General features: G+C 50.5%; 8 protein-coding genes across 12 annotated transcripts; 4 read left to right on the top strand and 4 right to left on the bottom strand.

Annotated features, from left to right (window-relative positions):
* The first annotated feature begins 683 nt into the window (after window positions 1-683).
* On the top strand, window positions 684-5,562 carry FOIG_06292 (uncharacterized protein). 4 transcript variants are annotated; one of them, XM_031205333.1, is made up of 6 exons: window positions 684-1,288; window positions 1,357-1,577; window positions 1,630-1,922; window positions 1,969-3,147; window positions 3,197-3,592; window positions 3,638-5,562. In XM_031205333.1, the coding sequence occupies exons 1-6, from the start codon at window positions 1,238-1,240 to the stop codon at window positions 4,636-4,638; spliced, it is 3,141 nt and encodes a 1,046-aa protein (XP_031065582.1). In that variant the 5' UTR covers window positions 684-1,237; the 3' UTR covers window positions 4,639-5,562. The 4 variants fall into 4 exon arrangements, with proteins under 4 accessions (XP_031065582.1, XP_031065581.1, XP_031065584.1 ...); XM_031205332.1 differs by having other exon boundaries at window positions 3,197-5,562; XM_031205335.1 differs by having other exon boundaries at window positions 826-1,577; window positions 3,638-4,821.
* Window positions 3,570-7,070, bottom strand: FOIG_06291 (uncharacterized protein). The gene is made up of 3 exons (XM_031205331.1): window positions 5,621-7,070; window positions 4,983-5,572; window positions 3,570-4,935 (listed from the first exon to the last, which is right to left on the bottom strand). The coding sequence occupies exons 1-3, from the start codon at window positions 7,046-7,048 to the stop codon at window positions 4,719-4,721; spliced, it is 2,235 nt and encodes a 744-aa protein (XP_031065580.1). The 5' UTR covers window positions 7,049-7,070; the 3' UTR covers window positions 3,570-4,718.
* Window positions 7,071-7,543: 473 nt separating this feature from the next.
* On the top strand, window positions 7,544-11,915 carry FOIG_06289 (uncharacterized protein). Of its 2 annotated transcripts, XM_031205329.1 has the most exons (3): window positions 9,224-9,574; window positions 9,628-10,203; window positions 10,255-11,044. In XM_031205329.1, exons 1-2 carry the CDS (start codon window positions 9,282-9,284, stop codon window positions 10,139-10,141), a joined length of 807 nt encoding a protein of 268 aa, XP_031065578.1. In that variant the 5' UTR covers window positions 9,224-9,281; the 3' UTR covers window positions 10,142-10,203; window positions 10,255-11,044. The 2 variants fall into 2 exon arrangements, with proteins under 2 accessions (XP_031065577.1, XP_031065578.1); XM_031205328.1 differs by having other exon boundaries at window positions 7,544-9,574; window positions 9,628-11,915.
* On the bottom strand, window positions 7,552-9,096 carry FOIG_06290 (uncharacterized protein). Its single transcript, XM_031205330.1, has one exon. The coding sequence runs from the start codon at window positions 8,699-8,701 to the stop codon at window positions 7,679-7,681; it is 1,023 nt and encodes a 340-aa protein (XP_031065579.1). The 5' UTR covers window positions 8,702-9,096; the 3' UTR covers window positions 7,552-7,678.
* Window positions 9,528-11,984, bottom strand: FOIG_06288 (protein disulfide-isomerase). Its single transcript, XM_031205327.1, has 2 exons — window positions 11,679-11,984; window positions 9,528-11,628 (listed from the first exon to the last, which is right to left on the bottom strand). Exons 1-2 carry the CDS (start codon window positions 11,829-11,831, stop codon window positions 10,264-10,266), a joined length of 1,518 nt encoding a protein of 505 aa, XP_031065576.1. The 5' UTR covers window positions 11,832-11,984; the 3' UTR covers window positions 9,528-10,263.
* Window positions 11,985-12,152: 168 nt separating this feature from the next.
* Window positions 12,153-15,168, top strand: FOIG_06287 (uncharacterized protein). The gene is made up of 3 exons (XM_031205326.1): window positions 12,153-12,393; window positions 12,447-12,675; window positions 12,722-15,168. Exons 1-3 carry the CDS (start codon window positions 12,291-12,293, stop codon window positions 13,569-13,571), a joined length of 1,182 nt encoding a protein of 393 aa, XP_031065575.1. The 5' UTR covers window positions 12,153-12,290; the 3' UTR covers window positions 13,572-15,168.
* FOIG_06286 (uncharacterized protein) lies at window positions 13,530-17,084 on the bottom strand. Its single transcript, XM_031205325.1, has one exon. It carries the CDS (start codon window positions 14,718-14,720, stop codon window positions 13,770-13,772), a length of 951 nt encoding a protein of 316 aa, XP_031065574.1. The 5' UTR covers window positions 14,721-17,084; the 3' UTR covers window positions 13,530-13,769.
* Window positions 15,274-17,485, top strand: FOIG_06285 (mitochondrial import inner membrane translocase subunit TIM50). The gene is made up of 2 exons (XM_031205324.1): window positions 15,274-16,485; window positions 16,532-17,485. Exons 1-2 carry the CDS (start codon window positions 15,523-15,525, stop codon window positions 17,141-17,143), a joined length of 1,575 nt encoding a protein of 524 aa, XP_031065573.1. The 5' UTR covers window positions 15,274-15,522; the 3' UTR covers window positions 17,144-17,485.
* Window positions 17,486-18,012: the final 527 nt, after the last annotated feature.

Raw genomic sequence — 18,012 nt, 5'->3', positions numbered from 1 at the left:
GCAGTTGAGGCTGCAAGATGCCTCGCTTAGGTTCTACCAGTTTCCAAGAATGATCCTTGCGTCACAGCTGTTGGTCGTGATCAAAACTCTATCTTGGAAACAGCTGGTTCAGTTGACACGGCTTTTCTACCAAGTTCCCCGACGTAACCGTTTTATCCTTGGCGTTAGATCGAAACAGGACTAGGAGGCTCTTTTCTGCATGTTTCACCGGTAATAACGTATCAAAGTGACAGATCAACTATACCTATCATGTATTTTCCTCCGATGCCATTCGTGTCAAACCGTCGTCAAGTCGGAAGACCCGACGTTGAGGTTAAACTTTATCCGCTCAGACCATGTCTCAACTGGCAGGGATCAAGATGTGAGTCCCCCAGGATAAAGGCCGAATAAGCGGAACCCCCTAAACGGGCATATCCGAGTGAAAATCTCTGAGTCGATCACCACGATTCGTTGTAACCGAGGGGCCACAATCCTTGGTTACAGAAGAGAAAACGTCACTGTTCTATGACCCATTAAGTCATCTGGATATCCGAGCTGAAAACAAGGGTTTGTGATATTTGGATCTGCAATACGTGGGGAATTCGTAAACCTGTGGTCTAGACTCGACCCCCTGTCACAAGCTGTGTTCTCCGATAAAGCATTGATTGGCTCTCGTTGATGCATCAAGACCCTTACAGCGAAATCCAAAATTCCCCCCTTCTCTTCATCGCGAATTTCTTCAATTGAGACAAAGACAAAGCCACCATCGGCCAATTCGCCAAGAGCCCGATGCGATAAATGACTGCCGATGTAGGAGGACAGAATAGGAAATTCGAGTACCCATACCTCCACTGGAAGCTTCAGGCTGTCAATGGGGTTGACAGGTCCCTAAAAAGATTGGGCTTACTGCGCCGCAATGATCGCTACAAGACTCCCTGTCCCGTCGCCTCCTCCTCTCTCCAATGCCGTCTTTCCAGAGGTAGCCCACCCACTTTTTGTTCACCCGAAGGGACACGGACACAGAGAAACATCCCACTTTCAACGTCACCTCGACGACTTCATCTCGATCATCTCCGCCTCTTGATAGATCTCTCCTCGCAGCGGAACGATATATTCATCCATGTCTGTGATCTTGACACTCACAAGCTTCGTTGCGAGGTAACGAACGATGCGGCGACGCATTCTCATCGTTATCTCGAAGCTAATCTGAGCCTGACTCCATTCTCTATCCATTGATCTTGATTCGCGCCAGTCGAACATGGCCGCCAATTGGCATTCCCTCCTCGCGAGAGCGTTTGAGCTACCAGTGGTAAGTTAGGTTTTTCGTCAACTCTAACTCTATTTCCACTTCAAGTGACTGACCATCATCTACTCCAGGAGGGCGATGACTCTCGGGTTGGTTCCACGCGAGATGGTTCCAGTGGCGGTACTCTGAGCTCCAACAATGCTTCAAAATCGTCATCGCTGCAATCTCTTGGTGGAACATTTATACCCGTCATCATCTACTGTGTGGTTTGCATCTTGTTCTTTTCGGTTTTTCGCGTGAAATGCCATCGAGTCTACTCTCCTCGAGCGATACCCAGCTTGCGTTCCCCTCAGTAAGCAGCAAATCTCTCAGCTCTCGATCACTGCTGACAGACAGCCTTGTAGCACGCCCATACCGCCACTTCCCAATGGCTGGTTCAACTGGATCAAGCCATTCTTCAAAACACCGGATACTTTCGTGCTTAATCATGGCTCTCTCGATGGATTCTTCTTTTTGCGATACCTCAAGGTCCTGCGAAACACGTTCCTTGTGGGCATGCTGATTGCTTGGCCAATTCTCTTTCCTGTCCACCTCACTGGAGGCAAGAAACTCACTCAATTGGACATGTTGACAATTGGTATGATTGAGAACAAAAAGCGCATGTTTGCCCATGTCGCTGTTGCCTACTTGTTCTTTGGTAAGTGCCTAAACAACAGCGCTTAATGGCACCGCTAATTGATCAGGCTTTATCCTCTTCACCGTTGTTCGAGAGTGCTTCTACTATGTCGGCATTCGTCAAGCTTACCTCTCGTCTCCTCATTATGCCAAGCGGCTATCATCCAGGACAGTACTCATCACTTCTATCCCTGAGCGATACCTCGACGAAGCTCGGTTGCGGAAACTCTATGGCGATTCTGTAAAACGAGTCTGGATCCCACGAACTGCCAAGGCTCTTGTCAAATTGGTGGAGGAAAGAGAACAAACGGCAAGGCGCCTGGAAAAGGCAGAGATTGCACTCATCAAGAAGGCAAACATAGCTCGAAAGAAGCAACTCGGCAAGAATCCACCATCAACTGCATCCTCCGCCGAACCTTGCGCTGAACCATCTTCTGGAGATTCGAGTTCTTCATGGAGAACTGAACCCAGCAGCGAGGAGCCCCGTACGAGCTCCCCGCGACGTGTCGAGACATCGGAAACTCACGTACAAGAGAACGAGCAGGGAGGAATCCAGGAGCACAAGTCTACACCTGAGGTATCCGAAAGAACTAAGATCAGCCACAACACCCACGATATACTCGAAAAGTCCGCCGAAGACCCCGAATACGTCCACCCCTACGGGCTCAACCCAGATCTCCCCGATGTACGAGGATCAGTCGCCGCTCAATGGCTTTCCGTGACAGCCAGGCCCCACCACCGTCCACTGCACAACTTCTTTCGACGAGTCGACACTATTCGATGGTGTCGCATGAAGCTGAAGGAATTGAACCTCGAGATCTTCAAGCTTCGACGTCAGGTTCGCCGTGGTGATGGACAGACACTCCCTGCTGCATTCATCGAGTTCGATACGCAGGAAGCTGCACAAGCTGCACACCAAGTCGTCGCTCATCATCGGCCTCTTCAGCTCGCTCCTCGTCTTTTGGGCGTTCGACCAAATGAGGTGGTTTGGAGTGCTCTTCGCATGCGCTGGTGGGAGCGCATCATTCGGCGTTTGCTCATCATGGCCCTCATTGCCGTTGCAATCATCTTTTGGTCTATCCCGTCTGCCATGATCGGTATTGTGTCCAACATCAAATTTCTGAGTGGCATCGTGTTCCTTAAATGGATCAAGCTATTGCCCAGTCCTATCCTTGGCTTCCTTCAAGGTTTCATCCCTGCCATCGCTCTGTCATTCTGGATGTCGCTTGTCCCCGCAATGCTGAGATGTAAGTCTACTATTGCCGCTCCCTTGTTACCATCTACTAACTCTCCTAGTTTGTGGTGTCCAAGCAGGGATTCCCTCTTTAGTACTGGTCGAATTGTTCACCCAAAAGGTCTACTTTGCTTTCCAAGTAGTGCAAGTCTTTTTGATCACGACATTGACATCGGCCGCTTCCGCTACGACCATGCAGATTATCCAGCAACCAATGTCGACGCCCAGTCTGCTCGCGACAAACCTCCCCAAGGCGTCAAACTTCTACCTGTCATATATCCTTGTCCAATGTCTGGCCATTGGAGCTACCGGTCTCCTACACATCTTCGAGCTGATCCGACATCACGCATTCGGTAGAGTTGTGCAAAATCCCAGAACTCGCTTCAATGTTTGGTACAACCTTCGCCCTCCTCGCTGGGGTGGCATCTTTCCCATCTACACAAACATGGCGTGCATTGGTAAGTCGTGCAGCAAATCATCCCCTTCCATGCTAACATACCTAGCCTTCTCTTACACAGTTATCGCTCCACTGATCCTCCTCTTCGCATGCGCCGGAATGGCCTTTACGCGCCTCATCTACCGATACAACATTCTTTACGTCTTCGACTCGGAAATGGATAGCATGGGCTTGTTTTATCCCACCGCCCTGATGCAGCTCATCACAGGACTTTACTTGGCCGAAATCTGCATGATTGGTCTCTTTGCCATCAATTTTGCCTTCCCGCCTATGGTGTTGATGCTCATCTTCCTGATATTCACTGTCATCGTACACATGTCCTTGAGAGACTCGATATCGCCTCTGCTGCAGAATCTGCCACAAACATTGGCATTGGAGGAAGAACTACAGGAGCAAGAGAGAGCTGAAGCGGAGGCAAAGCTTCAAGCAGCCGCGGAGTCAGGAGAGGCCAGTGGCGGGACTGCTGCCAGTTACTTCGATACGGAACAGAACTTTGGCGAAGAAGAATTCGAGGACGTGCCGACAGATGACGAAGACGATCAACTACACGAGGGACCACAGAGCTCGAGGGCCGTTGAGGGCGCAGGTGGTCTGAGATTGATGGCCACTGAGTGGATAAAGTCAAGCACTAAAGAGCAATTGAAGAAAGAGGTGCAAGAGTCAGGAGTTAAGAAGTTCTTGGACAGATGGATTCTCCCCGGCGATAGGTCGAACCCGGATCAACCACCGTCCTTCATCCAGCGATTCTTCCACCCCGAGATCTACGAAGACTTTATCGCCTTGCGAAAACTAATTCCCTTCGAAGAACTCGCCGACGCAGATTACTCCGGAGACGAGAAGCTATCTAATTACTGGCCTCCTGAGCTCTGGATGCAAAAACCCGTCTTGTGGATCCCTCGCGACGAAGGCCGCGTCAGTCGCCAAGAAGTTGCACACACGAGAAAGATTACGCCGATCACAGATGTCGGAGCTTCGCTGGACGAGAAGGGATTGGTCGTCGTTGATGTTGAGGCTGCGCCGTTTCCTAGGATGAGACTGGTGCATTGAGCGAGTATGATATACGATAGATCTTGCCATGATACCCTCTTTTGCATATAAGCGTTGGATAATATTGCACTCTAATACATTTACAATACTGACGATTTTGTTCCTGGTGTGCTGGTGACTTCGCCATAGTATGCCCTGTCGTTGGGTTCGCGACCGAGAAAGTTGCTGAGGCTTTTGAGCTCAGGTTGACTTCCTCCTGGTTGAAGAACAAGCTCGCGATATCGTAGACCAGTAGTCTTATCCATTGGATCAGCTTTGAAGTGGCTAACCCATACGTCGGTCGCATACACCTTTGATCTGCGACTCGTTAGCAACACCCCACGACTCTCGCCGTGATGACTTACAAGGCATAAGTAAAATACGCAGCATCGTACGCCCTGAACGGATGCGCAAACGACGCCTGTCCGATACTATCCGCCCTTCCCAACCCCATGATCTCCGTCTTACTCTCATTCCACAACCTCGTCGTATCAACAGCCCCTCCCTCCCCAGCATTATGAATCGTGAGATCAAACAGCGCCAAAAACACCTGATACAGCATCGCATGCGCACCATTAACATGTTTCGTCCTTGCAATGTCCAGCGCCAACTTCTCCGGTAGCACCTCACCCGGCCTTTCACCCTCGTTCTTAGCGTTCCAGAACGTTAGGTACTCGGAGGATAAGTACGAGTAGTGTTTGCCCAGGCGTTGGAGCACGGAGGGAACCCAGATCCAGTTCTCGAGAAGAATGCTGGGGATCTCGACGAAATCGCGCGCGCAGCCGTGTTGGTGGTTGGTGTGTGTCACGAGTTTGTGGATTGCGTGGCCGAGTTCGTGAAACATTGTCTTTAGCTCGGAGTGTAAGAGGAGAGTTGGCTGGGAGGGCGTGTGGAGGAGGGATGTTATTAGTGATGAAGAGGGATAATGGCGTTTGTTCTCCGATGTTACAAAGCCCTGAAACCGTCAGTAAATAATTCCGTTAGCTGTGCTTGGGGGACCTACAGGTTGGATGAGAGAGCTATGCGCACCAGCGTACTTCCCCTCTCGTGCATAAAGATCGAGGTATAGATACCCAAGAAACTCACCACCTTGGTCCTCAGCATTCCACGCTTCGTAGACAGTGACATCCTTCTGCCAAACAGGCGCATCGGTAGGTATAAATACCATCCCAAAGATCTCCTCAAAGATCTTCAGCATGCCCTTCAAACTATGGTTAACCTCAAAATATTCCGAGATGAGAAGTGAATCAACAGAATATCTCTCCTTCTCCAGAATCCTCGCATAGAACGCCCAGTCCCATGCATTCAACCTCTTCACGTCCTCTCCATCCTCATCCGTGCCGTTATCTCGAATGTAAGCCTTTTTAATGTCAAACAACGTCTTCATTTCTTCATCTGCGAGAGGTTTTAACTCTGTTCTTAGCTTGTTCAGCATTTCCATGACGCTCTCAACACTCTTTGCCATTTTATCTTGCATTTTGAGCTCGGCATGGGTTTTGAAGCCTAGCATTCGCGCTGTGCTGTCGCGCAGCTCAACAGCGCGCTCAAGACGGATTACGTTCTCGGGAAAACGGCTTTCTTTTGCGATGTTGTATGCTTTGCGTGTGCTGGCACTGGTGGCGTGTTTCATGATTGAGATCATGTGGCCCTTTTTGAAGGTTGCTTTGAGGTGCCCGTCGTCATTGGTCTTCATTGCGTCGAGAATAGAGGTTGGTACACCGTTGAGTTGTTCCCGTGTAAAGAATATACCCTCGTCGGATTCACTAATTGTCTTGCGCGCTGCAACGAGAACTTCATTTCGTTCCTGTACAGCAGCCTTGTACTGTTCCCTCACATCCTCATCCTCAATGCCTGCCCCAGTGTTCTGATACGCTCTATGCGTCTTGAACAAAGTATACGCATCTTCCTCTTCCAACTTCTCCCCCCCATTCTGATGCTTTTCATAAACAGCTTTAACAAGAGCAGCTATATCTCTCCTCATGAGGGCTTCAGAATTGGCTTTAAGAAGCATTTCCTCTGCTGTACGTGATGCATCGCGGAGATCCTTATCTTCTGACACAGAGCTGAAGAGACGAATGATGAGGGTTTGTTTAGATACCGCGTGATCATCGTTCAGCATGGGAGTGAGTAGGTTGGAAAATGTTGCTGTTGATGGCGTGAGGGTTGATGAGAAGGCGTCTTCGAGGGCGGCGGTTGATGAAATGAGGGAGGATGTCTGGGAGAGGATGGCGGAGGGTGTTGTTGTGAATGAGGGGGGCAATTGGGGTGGTTTTCGAGACATTTTGTGAATGTGACGAAGTGGGATTTTTGAGAACAGAAGAGGGAGTCGTTGCGGGTGGGCGAGAAGGGGGAAGAGTCTCATGAGTGATGTTGGAGATGTTGAGTTTTGGAAGCGCCAAACTGCGGGGCTGGTGTTTTGCTGAAGATCCATCAAGAAACAGCCAAAGAAGCACAACAGCTCAACATTGCTCTATATACAAATAGTAGTCTTCGATAATGCCACCTTTCAATTTTCAGGCTTTTATTTGATTCCCTATCAGTTTGCATCGCACGCTTAGGTCTCAAACTCCTGGTAAGTGAGGCATTCTGCATTTGTCCCAGCTTACACGGCAAACTTACGGAGCATGATTAACAGCAATCATAAACCTTCAGCGCAAACATGGACATTGTGGATGTCTACACGAAGACTTTGTGACCTCTTTTATGGTGCACAATTGAAATCTAATACAAACCAAACATTATATTCCCTACAGTGGCAGTATGATCTCGATCGTTTTGCGCCAATGTGTTTGGGTCACTATTTACCCTGTATCTGTACCCCCATCCTAGGTTCTGTGTAATAACATGACGCTTCATTCTATAACTTGTATATGAGGTTACTGTTGGAATGGTGTTTCATCAGAGCGAGATACTCAGTTGCATTATGTAGCCAAGTTCATCTGATATTGTGTTCCATTCATGTCAAGAGTATATAACTTCACCGTCGCCTAGACTGTCCTACAACCGCCAACACCATTGCTCATTTTACAACTATACAACCAACCCAAACACTTCCAGAACTTTACTGCATAACCAAGACGTTCCTGAACCGAGGCTTTCCAGCCTGGAGGCTCTCAACTGCATCCTGCACCTTATCTAAAGGATACTTCTCAATCATGCACTTCACCCCATGAATCATGGAGAAGCGAAGAGCCTCCTCGCTATCGAGAGCATGACCACTAGGCCAGCCTACAACACTTGCACCCTTCAAAACCAGTGACATTGTATCAATCTCTGCTGGGCCAACAGGCGCAAGACTAAGTAGCTTGCCCTCGGCAGCGAGACCATTGACGAGTGGTGCCACAGCCTTGGGGTTAGGTGCTGTTTGGACAATGATGGCTGCACCGCCGAGCTTGGTAAGTTCTTCAGCTGGGTCGCTCTTCTTGGTGTTGATATAGTGATGAGCGCCGAGTTGTTTGGCAAAGTCGGCCTTATCGTCGCCTGACGAAAGAACAGCGACTTCATAGCCCATCTTGTTGGCGTATTGAACAGCCAAATGGCCAAGACCACCAAGACCTTGAACCGCAACGAGATTTCCCTGCTCAACATGCAACTTGCGGATACCATTGAATACAGTAACACCAGCGCAAAGGAGAGGAGCAGCCTCAGCAGCATCCATCTCCTTTGGAACACGAACAACAGCCTCCGCTCTCAAAAGCACATACTCCGCAAACCCACCATCACGGCTCACACCATTAATCGCCTTGTTATCGCACATCTGGAACTGAGCGCGCTGACACTGTCGACAAGTTCGATCATGACCACCGTGCCAAGGTCCACCGACACGGTCGCCGTTCTTAAAGTTCTCAACGCCTTCGCCGACTTCGACTACGTCGCCAATGATCTCATGGCCGGGCACACGGGGGAAGACATCGCCCATGTGACCGGTGCCGAGAGCTACGTCGGAGAAGCAGACGCCGCAGGCGAGGACCTTGGCGAGGATTTGGCCTTTGGAGGGGTGTTTGAGGGGGACGTCGCTGAGAGTCCATGATGCGTTGGCTTTGTCGAGGACACAAGCCTTGTAAGTCTGGGGAAGAGAAGACATGATTGATGTTTAATTGACTTTTAATTGAGACTTATCAATTGATCGATGAGATTGTGATGATATGAGAGTCTCAACGAGGAGAAAGCAACAACTTATATATAACGCCCTCAACGCCCATACCTCAAAGAGCGTCTACACTAGCGATGCATCATATCTAGCTCAAGGTGCATTTCCCTCCATTGGCGATTGGCTAACTCCGTTCTCCGATAAGGAAAGTTTCAGCGCATCATGGCAAGCGGAATAAACTCAACTGTCGCAAAGATCCGAGTGTCATTGGACAATTCCCGGATTTAGGGCGTTGACAATTACATCACCCGGCACTTCAGCCGTGCCGTTCTTGGTGTTGATCTCGGGCATGTGTAAAGCCGCCGTAAATGGATATCGGAAATGCAGTCATCAATTCTTCCAAAACCGATGGCCCCTCATTGGTCGGTAATTAATCCGAAAGCTGGGATGATCCGAAAGCTGGAGGTCAAGCCACAGTTCAGCCACATCTGAAAATTTCCCCCACCATCGAGGTCAAGCAGCATTTCGCGATGCGCAAAGCTCCAAGTAACAGTAGATACTTCATTACCGCAAGATGCCTCTCGATACGTCAACATACTCATTAGCGCTCCTGCGCGTCGACGGAAGAAGATGGAACGAACTCCGTCGTCTGCATGCTCAAATCCGAACTCAAGATGCTGCTGACGGTTCATCATATCTTGAAATGGGCCATACAAAAGTCATGTGCATCGTGACAGGCCCTTCAGAGCAGCAGGTTCAAAGACGTGGTGGACAGCAAGCTCCTCGCGACACAGCAGCTATCAACGTCAATGTTGTCGTAGCGGGTTTTTCGAGCGTGGATCGAAAGAAGAGAGGGCGCAATGACAAGTGAGTTTGAGTTTCTTGCTGTACAGTGGAAGACTTGAAACTAATTTGTTTAGGCGCATACAAGAGATTGAAACGACGATTGCGAATGCGTTTACTTCGAATTTACATACACACCTGTTTCCTCACTCTTCCATCACAATCTCGCTTCACGTTCTATCGCAAGACGGATCCCTCCTCGCCGCTCTTCTCAACGCAACGACCCTCGCCCTCATCGACGCTGGTATTCCAATGACAGATTACATCGCCGCCTGCACAGCAGGATCGACCTCAACATACGCCGCGGGCGACGACACAGCCGATCCTCTCCTTGATCTAAACAACCAAGAAGAGCAAGAACTACCCTTCTTGACAGTCGCGACACAAGGTGATACCGATCAGGTTGCTGTACTTGTATGCGAGAGTCGTGTGCAAGTTAGCAGGTTGGAGGGAATGTTGGTCGTCGGTGTGGATGGTTGTAAGCAGGTAAAGCAGTTCTTGGATCAGGTTGTTAAGGATAAGGGTGCTGAGATGGTGAAGGAGGGTGCGGTGGAGAAGAACGATGCTATGGGGATGGATTTGGATGATTAGATACCATGTGCATTGGGTCATAGAAGTGTTTGGAGTTATTTGTTTGATCTGCTATATGACAGGTATGTCTTCGCTATCGAGGCTATAGTCACAGACTAATTGTAAGATTTAAGGGATTCCCTCTATAGCTCCTCGTGCTTGATCTCCTCCTTGGTCTTGGGCTCAGCTTCAGACTCAGCAACAGGTTCAGCTTCGGGCTCAGGGGTCTTTGCCTCGGCCTCAGCTTCGGCTGGAGTCTCGGACTCGATCTCAGCCTCGGTCTCAACCTCAGTCTTGGCTTCCTTAGGACCATCAGTCTCGATCTCAGGCTCGGGGTCAGTAGCTTGAGTAGACTTCTCGGCAGCCTCAGTCTTTTCGACAACAACACCCTCGGGGATCTTCTTCTTGGCACCCTCGCCCATGCGGATAGCATCAATCCAGTTCTCAACGCTGGCGAGGCTAAAGTCGCCTTCGTACTGGCGCCACCAGTTGCGGCGGGTATTGATAGCGATCAGGTTGACCTCGTTCTTGAGACCAAGGGCCTTGGGAAGAGTTGAAGCGGCGTCGCTGTCGCTGGGAACAGCGATGATGGGGAATGTCTTGCGACCGCCGTGGACGTACTTGGTGTTGAGGTGGGAAAGTGAGTCGACTGCCTTCTCACCAGCTTCACCAGGAGTGAAGACAAGAACACAAGTGTGAGACTTGGGAGCGAGACACTCCTCGGCGAGCTTCTCCAGACTAGAGATAGTAGAGATAGGAATGATAGTGGGAACTGCTTCGGCAGCCTCAGTGGAAGACTCCTTTGGCTCAACGGGCTCCTCCTTTGCAGCCTCGGTAGCCTTGCTCTTCTTGGCACTCTTGGCGCTCTTGGACTCAGCCTTCTTGGGCTTGGAGCTCTTGGTGTTGCCAGTGGCGTGAACGGGGTTAGGCTCTCCAGCCTGTGAGAGAAACTTGACCATATCCTTCTTGACCATCTCACCGTTGTAGACAATAGGATCCTTGCCTTCACCGGGGATAAGAACAAGAGCGGGGAACTTCTCAATGCCAAACTTCTTAACCGCAGCTGTCTCCTTATCACGGATCTGGGCCACCGAAATAACATCAAGGAAGTCAATGGCAATGCTTCGGATCAAAGCACTAGTCGTTCCCTTTGAAGTGAAGAGGATAGCCTTAGGTTTATCACCCTTGAGGAAAGAGTCAAGATCCTTGTCGCTCACACGCGTAACATGGTTGTTGATCTTGCTCATGACAGCCTCTTGAATAGCACCTGCAGTTCGTTGACCCTGGTAATCCTCAACAACAGGGTTACCAGTCTTCTTTCCAGGACGAACGATCTTGAGAGTGGGGAAGCCCTGAACACCCATGCCACCGCAGAACTGCTTGTTGGACTCCTCATCACAGTCAATGGCAGCGACTTGAGCGAGACCATCGAGGTTCTTGGCGGCCTTTTCGTAGGCGGGCTTGAGGTTCTGACAGTGGCCGCACCATGGGGCGTAGAACTCGACAATCTATGATGTGTAAGTGGCGATAGTCAATTATGAGGGGGGGAAAGACTTACAGAGGTGTAGTTGGACTTTGCAATGAGCTTATCGTAGTTGCGAGCGTTGACCTGAAGAACGGGTGAGTTCTTGGTGTAGATCGCAGCTTGAGCCTCTGGCAGAGCCGCAAGGGCAGCTGTCAAGGTCACCAAGAGCGAGGTGGGGTTAGGCATGGTGAAGTATCTCTCAAGTACAATAAAACAAAAAAGAGATAATATTTAATGGTATCTTTGTGGAATAGAATCACTTCTACAGTGTTCCGTACTGAAAAGATGAAGTTATAGTTGCCTGTTGGTCCTCGTCAAGAACAAAGTGGCATCTTCTGGAAAAGGAAAGGAAAAAGCCACGGTAACAGACCTCCAAAAAGTGAAGCCAGGGTCTCTGATTCGACAGTTTGAGCTCGAGCCACAAGTGGCGTGAGCTGATCGAATCCGGGGAACTGGTGGCTGTGCGCCGCTAACCTTACGTCAATGGCCCAGGCAGACAGAAGAAGAGGAGGAGAGGTGGGGTGCATGATCTCCAAGACAACTTGACTTGGATGTTGGCATTAATTTGCGCCATCTTGACTCGACCCTCACCCTCTACGCTTACAACTGTGAGGTTACTTGGGGATCTTTAGATACTATATCATCATGGCAGAACCTCTTCCAGCTGCGCTCAAAATCCCTGAAGTCAGTCGCTTCATCAATCGCGCAAATCAGCTGAGAAGCATCAAGCCCGCCATCGCATACTGGTGTAGGCAACAACCACAAACCTCACTCAAGAAAATCGCTGATAATCTCTCACAGGTGAATACCATGCGGTAAACCAAATCGTGGGCAAGAGCCTGCATACCACCGACGACGATACCTTTGAGTTCACAAAGACACTGATCGAACGCCTCGAGGCAACCAAGACGGAACGAGCTGATGATGATGCGATCGTGGATAACGCTGCGGGACAAGCTTATGTTGAGCAATTCGCTCAGCAGACGTTTGAACGAGCTGAGCGCACTATGCGCGCTAACAAGGTGACGAGGTATGTCGTCCTCGCCAGGTTACAGGGGCGCAACTGACAGATGTAGACAAACCGCCGACACATTCGACGCTGCTGCGACGTTCTTCGACCTCACCCGCGAATGGGGTGAGCCTGATCCCGAAGTCGTCAAGAAGATCAAATTCGCCAAATGGAACGCTGCTCGAATCCTAAAGGCTATTCGCGAGGGCAAGGATCCCAACGAGACGAACCCCAATGCCCCTGAGCCTGAACCAGAAGTTGCCCTCGATCCCTCCGATCCTGAAGTCCAACTCCTATCTGGAGCCCCCCGCGCTTCGGTTGAGGATGCACCAGATGCCGGAGAACCACCTAGTGTTCCTACCTTCACGGATGCGCCGCCTAGAATTCCAGATGACCCTGGGTATTTCCCTCCTCAACCAGAGCACCAGCCCCAGGCGCCGGAGCCATTCGTCCCATCGCCTTTGAGTCAGAGTCCTACGCCAGGTCTATCTGGCGGTCCTCCTCCTCCTCCACCCGTTGGTCTACCACCTGCTGTGTCTCCTGTGCCAGAGTCCCCAGCACAGCCTGCGACACAGATCCCTCCTCAGCCATCACCTCAAATTCCGACCAAGCTTCCCTCACAATTTGCTCCTCCCCCGCCTGAACCATTCACCCCTCCAGCACCTCCATCCTGGACAACAACTCCGAGCGCCCCTCATCCTGCTGCGTCAAACCCCGCACCTGTGATTCGTCAGGCCCCTGCTCCCCAGCCTCCAGCTCCAGCTCCAGCGCAGACTACCGGTTTTGCAACAGATCAACGGGATATCAACCAGGCGCAGAAGCACGCCAAGTGGGCGATATCCGCACTTAACTTTGAAGATGTTCCCACTGCGGTTCAGGAGCTGCGCAATGCACTTAGAATGCTTGGGGCTCAGTAAGACAGTTTGTTAGTGTTTTGGATTCACGAAGCATAGATGAGAACGATACCACGAGTTGAAATAGCATGAAAGAGCTACTAAAGTGTTCATCTTATGAAAAAGGCTAAGAGTGTATGTGTTATCTGCTGCATACCAGTATAAAAGTCCGCTACGTAAATCTCATTTGAGCCAAAGCTCTCCGTCGTGTGAATCGTACACTTAGGCCAAAGCCAGTAAACCATGAGCCTCATATCCGGGATGAGGAAACCCTTCAGGATAGCCCACCCTCTGGGTTTCATCTTCTTCGTCAACAGATGTGTCCGTCCATCCTCTCTCAGGACCCCATTCAATGGCTAGGCCAGCTTCGTTGACGACGCCCATGAGACCCTGCATCATATCGCCAGACTTCTTGACACTAGTCCAACCGTCGAACTGGACGGTATGAACGGATGGCAGAGCCTCTAAGACATCGGTAAGTAGATTCCGGCTGAAGCCCTCGTAGAATCCATCTGAGCGACGCCAACCCTGGAAGATGTTGTCGCTGGGGTCGCACTCCACAAACACGTTCAAGCGCTCAACATCAACACAGTCGGAGAGCCCCAGCGCGGGGTTAACAACCCATCCCCTGGGTGGCGCATTCCATCCCGGGCCAAGTCTTAACTCAAGCGACGTAACACACTTGCGCTGCTGTGGCTTCAACCTCGCCAGCAGAGGCTTCTTGCTCTTGAAGTATTTTCCAGGGTACGTCGGAAACAATCGAAACGTCCGTGTGCTATAAAACGCAAAAGTCGCCTCATCATGAACCTGTCTGCAAACGCGCATAAGACCTAGTTTCTTATGCACGCGCTTATAATTCTGAGGACCGAGATCTAAAAGCGTATCGACATCGTCGAAGAAGTATGTGTAAATCTGAATGCGCACTTCGGCGGGAAGTGAGAGAAAGTGAAAAGGGGTTTTTGGGACTCGGCGTTTTGGGCGGAGAGGAATGAGAGGGACGTCGAGGGTCAAGTCGGCGATGTTGATCTTGTTGACATCTTCTTCTGTGACGGCGGGCGCAGGGTCTGCTGGAGGTGCGCTTTTGGTTGAAGGCATCACGATGCGTATTGAGCCAGCTGGACGGGAGCTCAGCGCTGGGCGAGACGCTGAGCTCTTGCTCGATCGTCGGGCCATGGTGAGTGGTTGTGAGTATTAAGTGGCAAAGAGGAGAATTTCGACGATAACGAGAATTGAGGTGGGTAGGTAGGGCTGAAGGAGATGACAAAGGGCGTAGGCTAATTGTCGAATGGTGAAGGGTTTCGTTTAGTTTCGAGAAGTGAGGTTTGTCATGAGGGTGGGTATCATGGTGTAGAAGCAATCGATGAGAAAGCACTTTAGAAAGGCGGCATCAACTTGGTCTCGGGTAGCTAGTCGGAATAATCGGGGACTACTTAGATCGTGGCGAAAAAAAAAAAGGAATATCTTTTGTGAAGAGAAATTCTTTTGCTAGAGAGAAATCGTCGGAAGACTCTCGATGTCACAAGCGAAGCGATGGAAATGAGATAAGGAATAGAGAAGCGCTTGCACTGTTAAATATCGTCTTCTTGTTTGAGAATGTCATCAACTTCAATGGCCAATTCACTGAACAAGGGTCTTTACTGGGCATCATGGAGGGGTTAATGATCGGAGGGCGACCGGAGCTGATGTCCCGATTTCACGTGAGCGATAAGAGAATATGACGCCATCGGCCTATCAAAAGTCCGTGCCACTGAGCACGGCTAATCCGCGGTGTCTTCCCTCAAGATGCTCCACTTTGGAGCAGAACCGTGCGATTTTTTTCCACGGCCGACGACGCCATGCCATTCTATGGCGGAGTATCAGACCAACTTCGTCAAGCTGCACGTCAACACCCCAGGCCATTGAAGTTGGATCCTTCACCATCGAAACCGCCAAACAACTCCTCCAGCCACAGCGGTTCAGTTCCTCTCCCTTCGCTATGCTGTCCAGAGTAGCCCAGGCTTCGCGCTTGGGCTTGATGACAGCTCGTCTGTCACGGCCCGTCGCATCTCCTTCTCTCCGAGCTCTTCCCGCCGTCGCTCCTCAATTTGCCTCGCCATGGATCCGAACATACGCCAAGAAATCCTCCTCTCAACAAAACAAAGATTCGAAACAGAAGCCTTCCCAGGCGCAAAACGATGCTGAAAACGTCGAGAAGCCTGCTGAGAATGACGTCGACAAGGCTGGCGAGAAGTCTACCGAGGCTCCGAAGGAGGGGGAGCAAATACCTTTCCACAAGCTACCCGATCTGACACAGGGTATTCCTTCGACACTGTTTGAGGAGATGGGTGGTGATAAGAAGAAGGAGCAGAAGGAGCAGAAGGAGCTGCAGGAGATGGAGGAGGCTGAATCTAGTGGCGGACGTGAACGATCGGAATATGTCTCTACGTCTGAGCGAAATCGCAAGTGGTGGACAAGATTCATGCTTATTGCGACTGCTGCCGGTGGAACTCTGAGCGTTCTATACATGGGCCGAAACTGGGAAGACACCATTGAAGCTGAGCGTCACTCTGACATTCCTAACGGCCCTGGCCTTGGTTTGTGGTGGAAGCGCGCCAAGACCCGTTTGACCGAGTCTGTCACTTACTACCAAGAGCCTGCATTCGAGAAGCTCCTCCCCGATCCCGATCCTTCGTTCGAGCGCCCTTATACACTCTGTCTGAGCTTGGATGACCTTCTCGTTCATAGCGAGTGGTCCCGTGAACATGGCTGGAGAATTGCAAAGCGACCTGGTGTGGACTACTTCATACGGTATCTTAGTCAGTACTATGAGCTGGTCCTTTTCACCTCTGTGCCGTTTGCAACTGGAGAGCCTATCATGAGGAAGTTGGATCCTTTCCGATTAATCTTGTGGCCCCTCTACCGAGAGGCTACCAAGTTTGAGGATGGAGAGATCGTCAAGGTAAGCGTCCTCAATAGCTATTAATGTTCTTGCGCTAACAGCTTAGGACCTTTCTTACCTCAACCGTGACTTGAAGAAGGTCATCATCATCGACAGCAACCCCAAGCACGTCCGCAACCAACCTGAAAACGCCATCATCCTTGAACCCTGGAAGGGTGACCGTAACGATAAGGAGCTCGTGAACCTTATTCCCTTCCTCGAGTACATCCACACCATGCAGTACGACGACGTTCGCAAGGTCCTCAAGTCTTTCGACGGCAAGCACATCCCCACCGAATTCGCCCGTCGTGAAGCCATCGCCCGAAAGGAGTTCCAGGCCAAGCAACTCGCCCACAAGCAAAAGCACGGCTCTGGCGTCGGCGCTCTAGGCAACCTCCTCGGTCTCAACCCCAGTAACATGAGCATGATGGTCTCCCCCGAAGGCGAGCAAAACCCCGCCGAGGCTTTCGCACAGGGCAAGATGCTACAAGACGTCGCCCGCGAGCGCGGCCAGCGCAACTACATGGAGCTCGAGAAGCAGATCCGCGAGAACGGCGAGAAGTGGCTGAAGGAAGAAGCCGCGATGATGGAGGCGGCCCAGAAGGAAGCTATGAACAGCATGATGGGCTCGTTCTCTGGCATGTTCGGAGGCGGCAACCCACCTGAGAAGAAGGCCTAGAAAAGGGGGGCCGCTGAGTGAGGTGGCAAGCACATCTCCACTAATTAATGTCTTGTAATTTTTTACGATAGGGGATCTCTGTTACAAAATACCATACTTCAGATTGGGAAGAGGTCTTATAGAAAAAGCATGGAGGGATGCATCCTTGATGATTTGGGGCATTTGGTGTAAGAGTGAAGAGGGGCTTTGTATATTAGGTGTATGCTGGGGGATGAATATGTAAAAATATGATGTTACAAGTAAAAGTTATGAGATAGGATTGAAGCAATGTGCTACCGCCTCCTTTACTGTTGCCGTGATGTTTTCGGCTGTCTTGGGCTCTGGGAGTGACTTGTGTTTGTGTATTGAGTATTGGAGTGAGCCGTCAATGTTTACTTAAACTTCTGTCTAACTGACAGCTGAGAGCTGACGCGTGTTGCGCGCCTCACCTCGCGTCGTCATCGTGAAGCTATCACGAAGACATCCCGGCCTGGAGAATGACAGACTTTGACAGACTTTGACATTCACCTATAACACTAATCCATGCGATCGTTCTGCTATTGCTTAAAACTCCCCATTTGTCACCGCAGCCTCGAAGTTAATCGCATGATCGTCCCCTCAAAGAAACACCTTGGGAGTGGATCGTGTCCCCTTTGCAGAACTATAATGAGTGGGCAACAGCGGGAAGTCAATCCGTGAGGCTATTCACGATTCACTTTCACCAATCAGAGAAAACCCCCCTAGATCTGTATTGGTCCAACTATAGACGATACTGAGGGGACCAATGATTGCGAGATAGTGACTTTTGTTGCGATACATGGAGGAACTGGGAGGGGGAAGAGTCTTTAAGTGATCGGTCTGTGTTGTCTTGAAGATATGCACTGTGACAT

The sequence above is a fragment of the Fusarium odoratissimum genome, assembly GCF_000260195.1.
Source record: "Fusarium odoratissimum NRRL 54006 unplaced genomic scaffold supercont1.8, whole genome shotgun sequence".
NCBI classification, from domain to species: Eukaryota; Fungi; Ascomycota; class Sordariomycetes; order Hypocreales; family Nectriaceae; genus Fusarium; species Fusarium odoratissimum.
The sequence above is the reverse complement of the archived record's forward strand: the minus strand, read 5'-3'. Positions and strand labels throughout refer to the sequence as shown.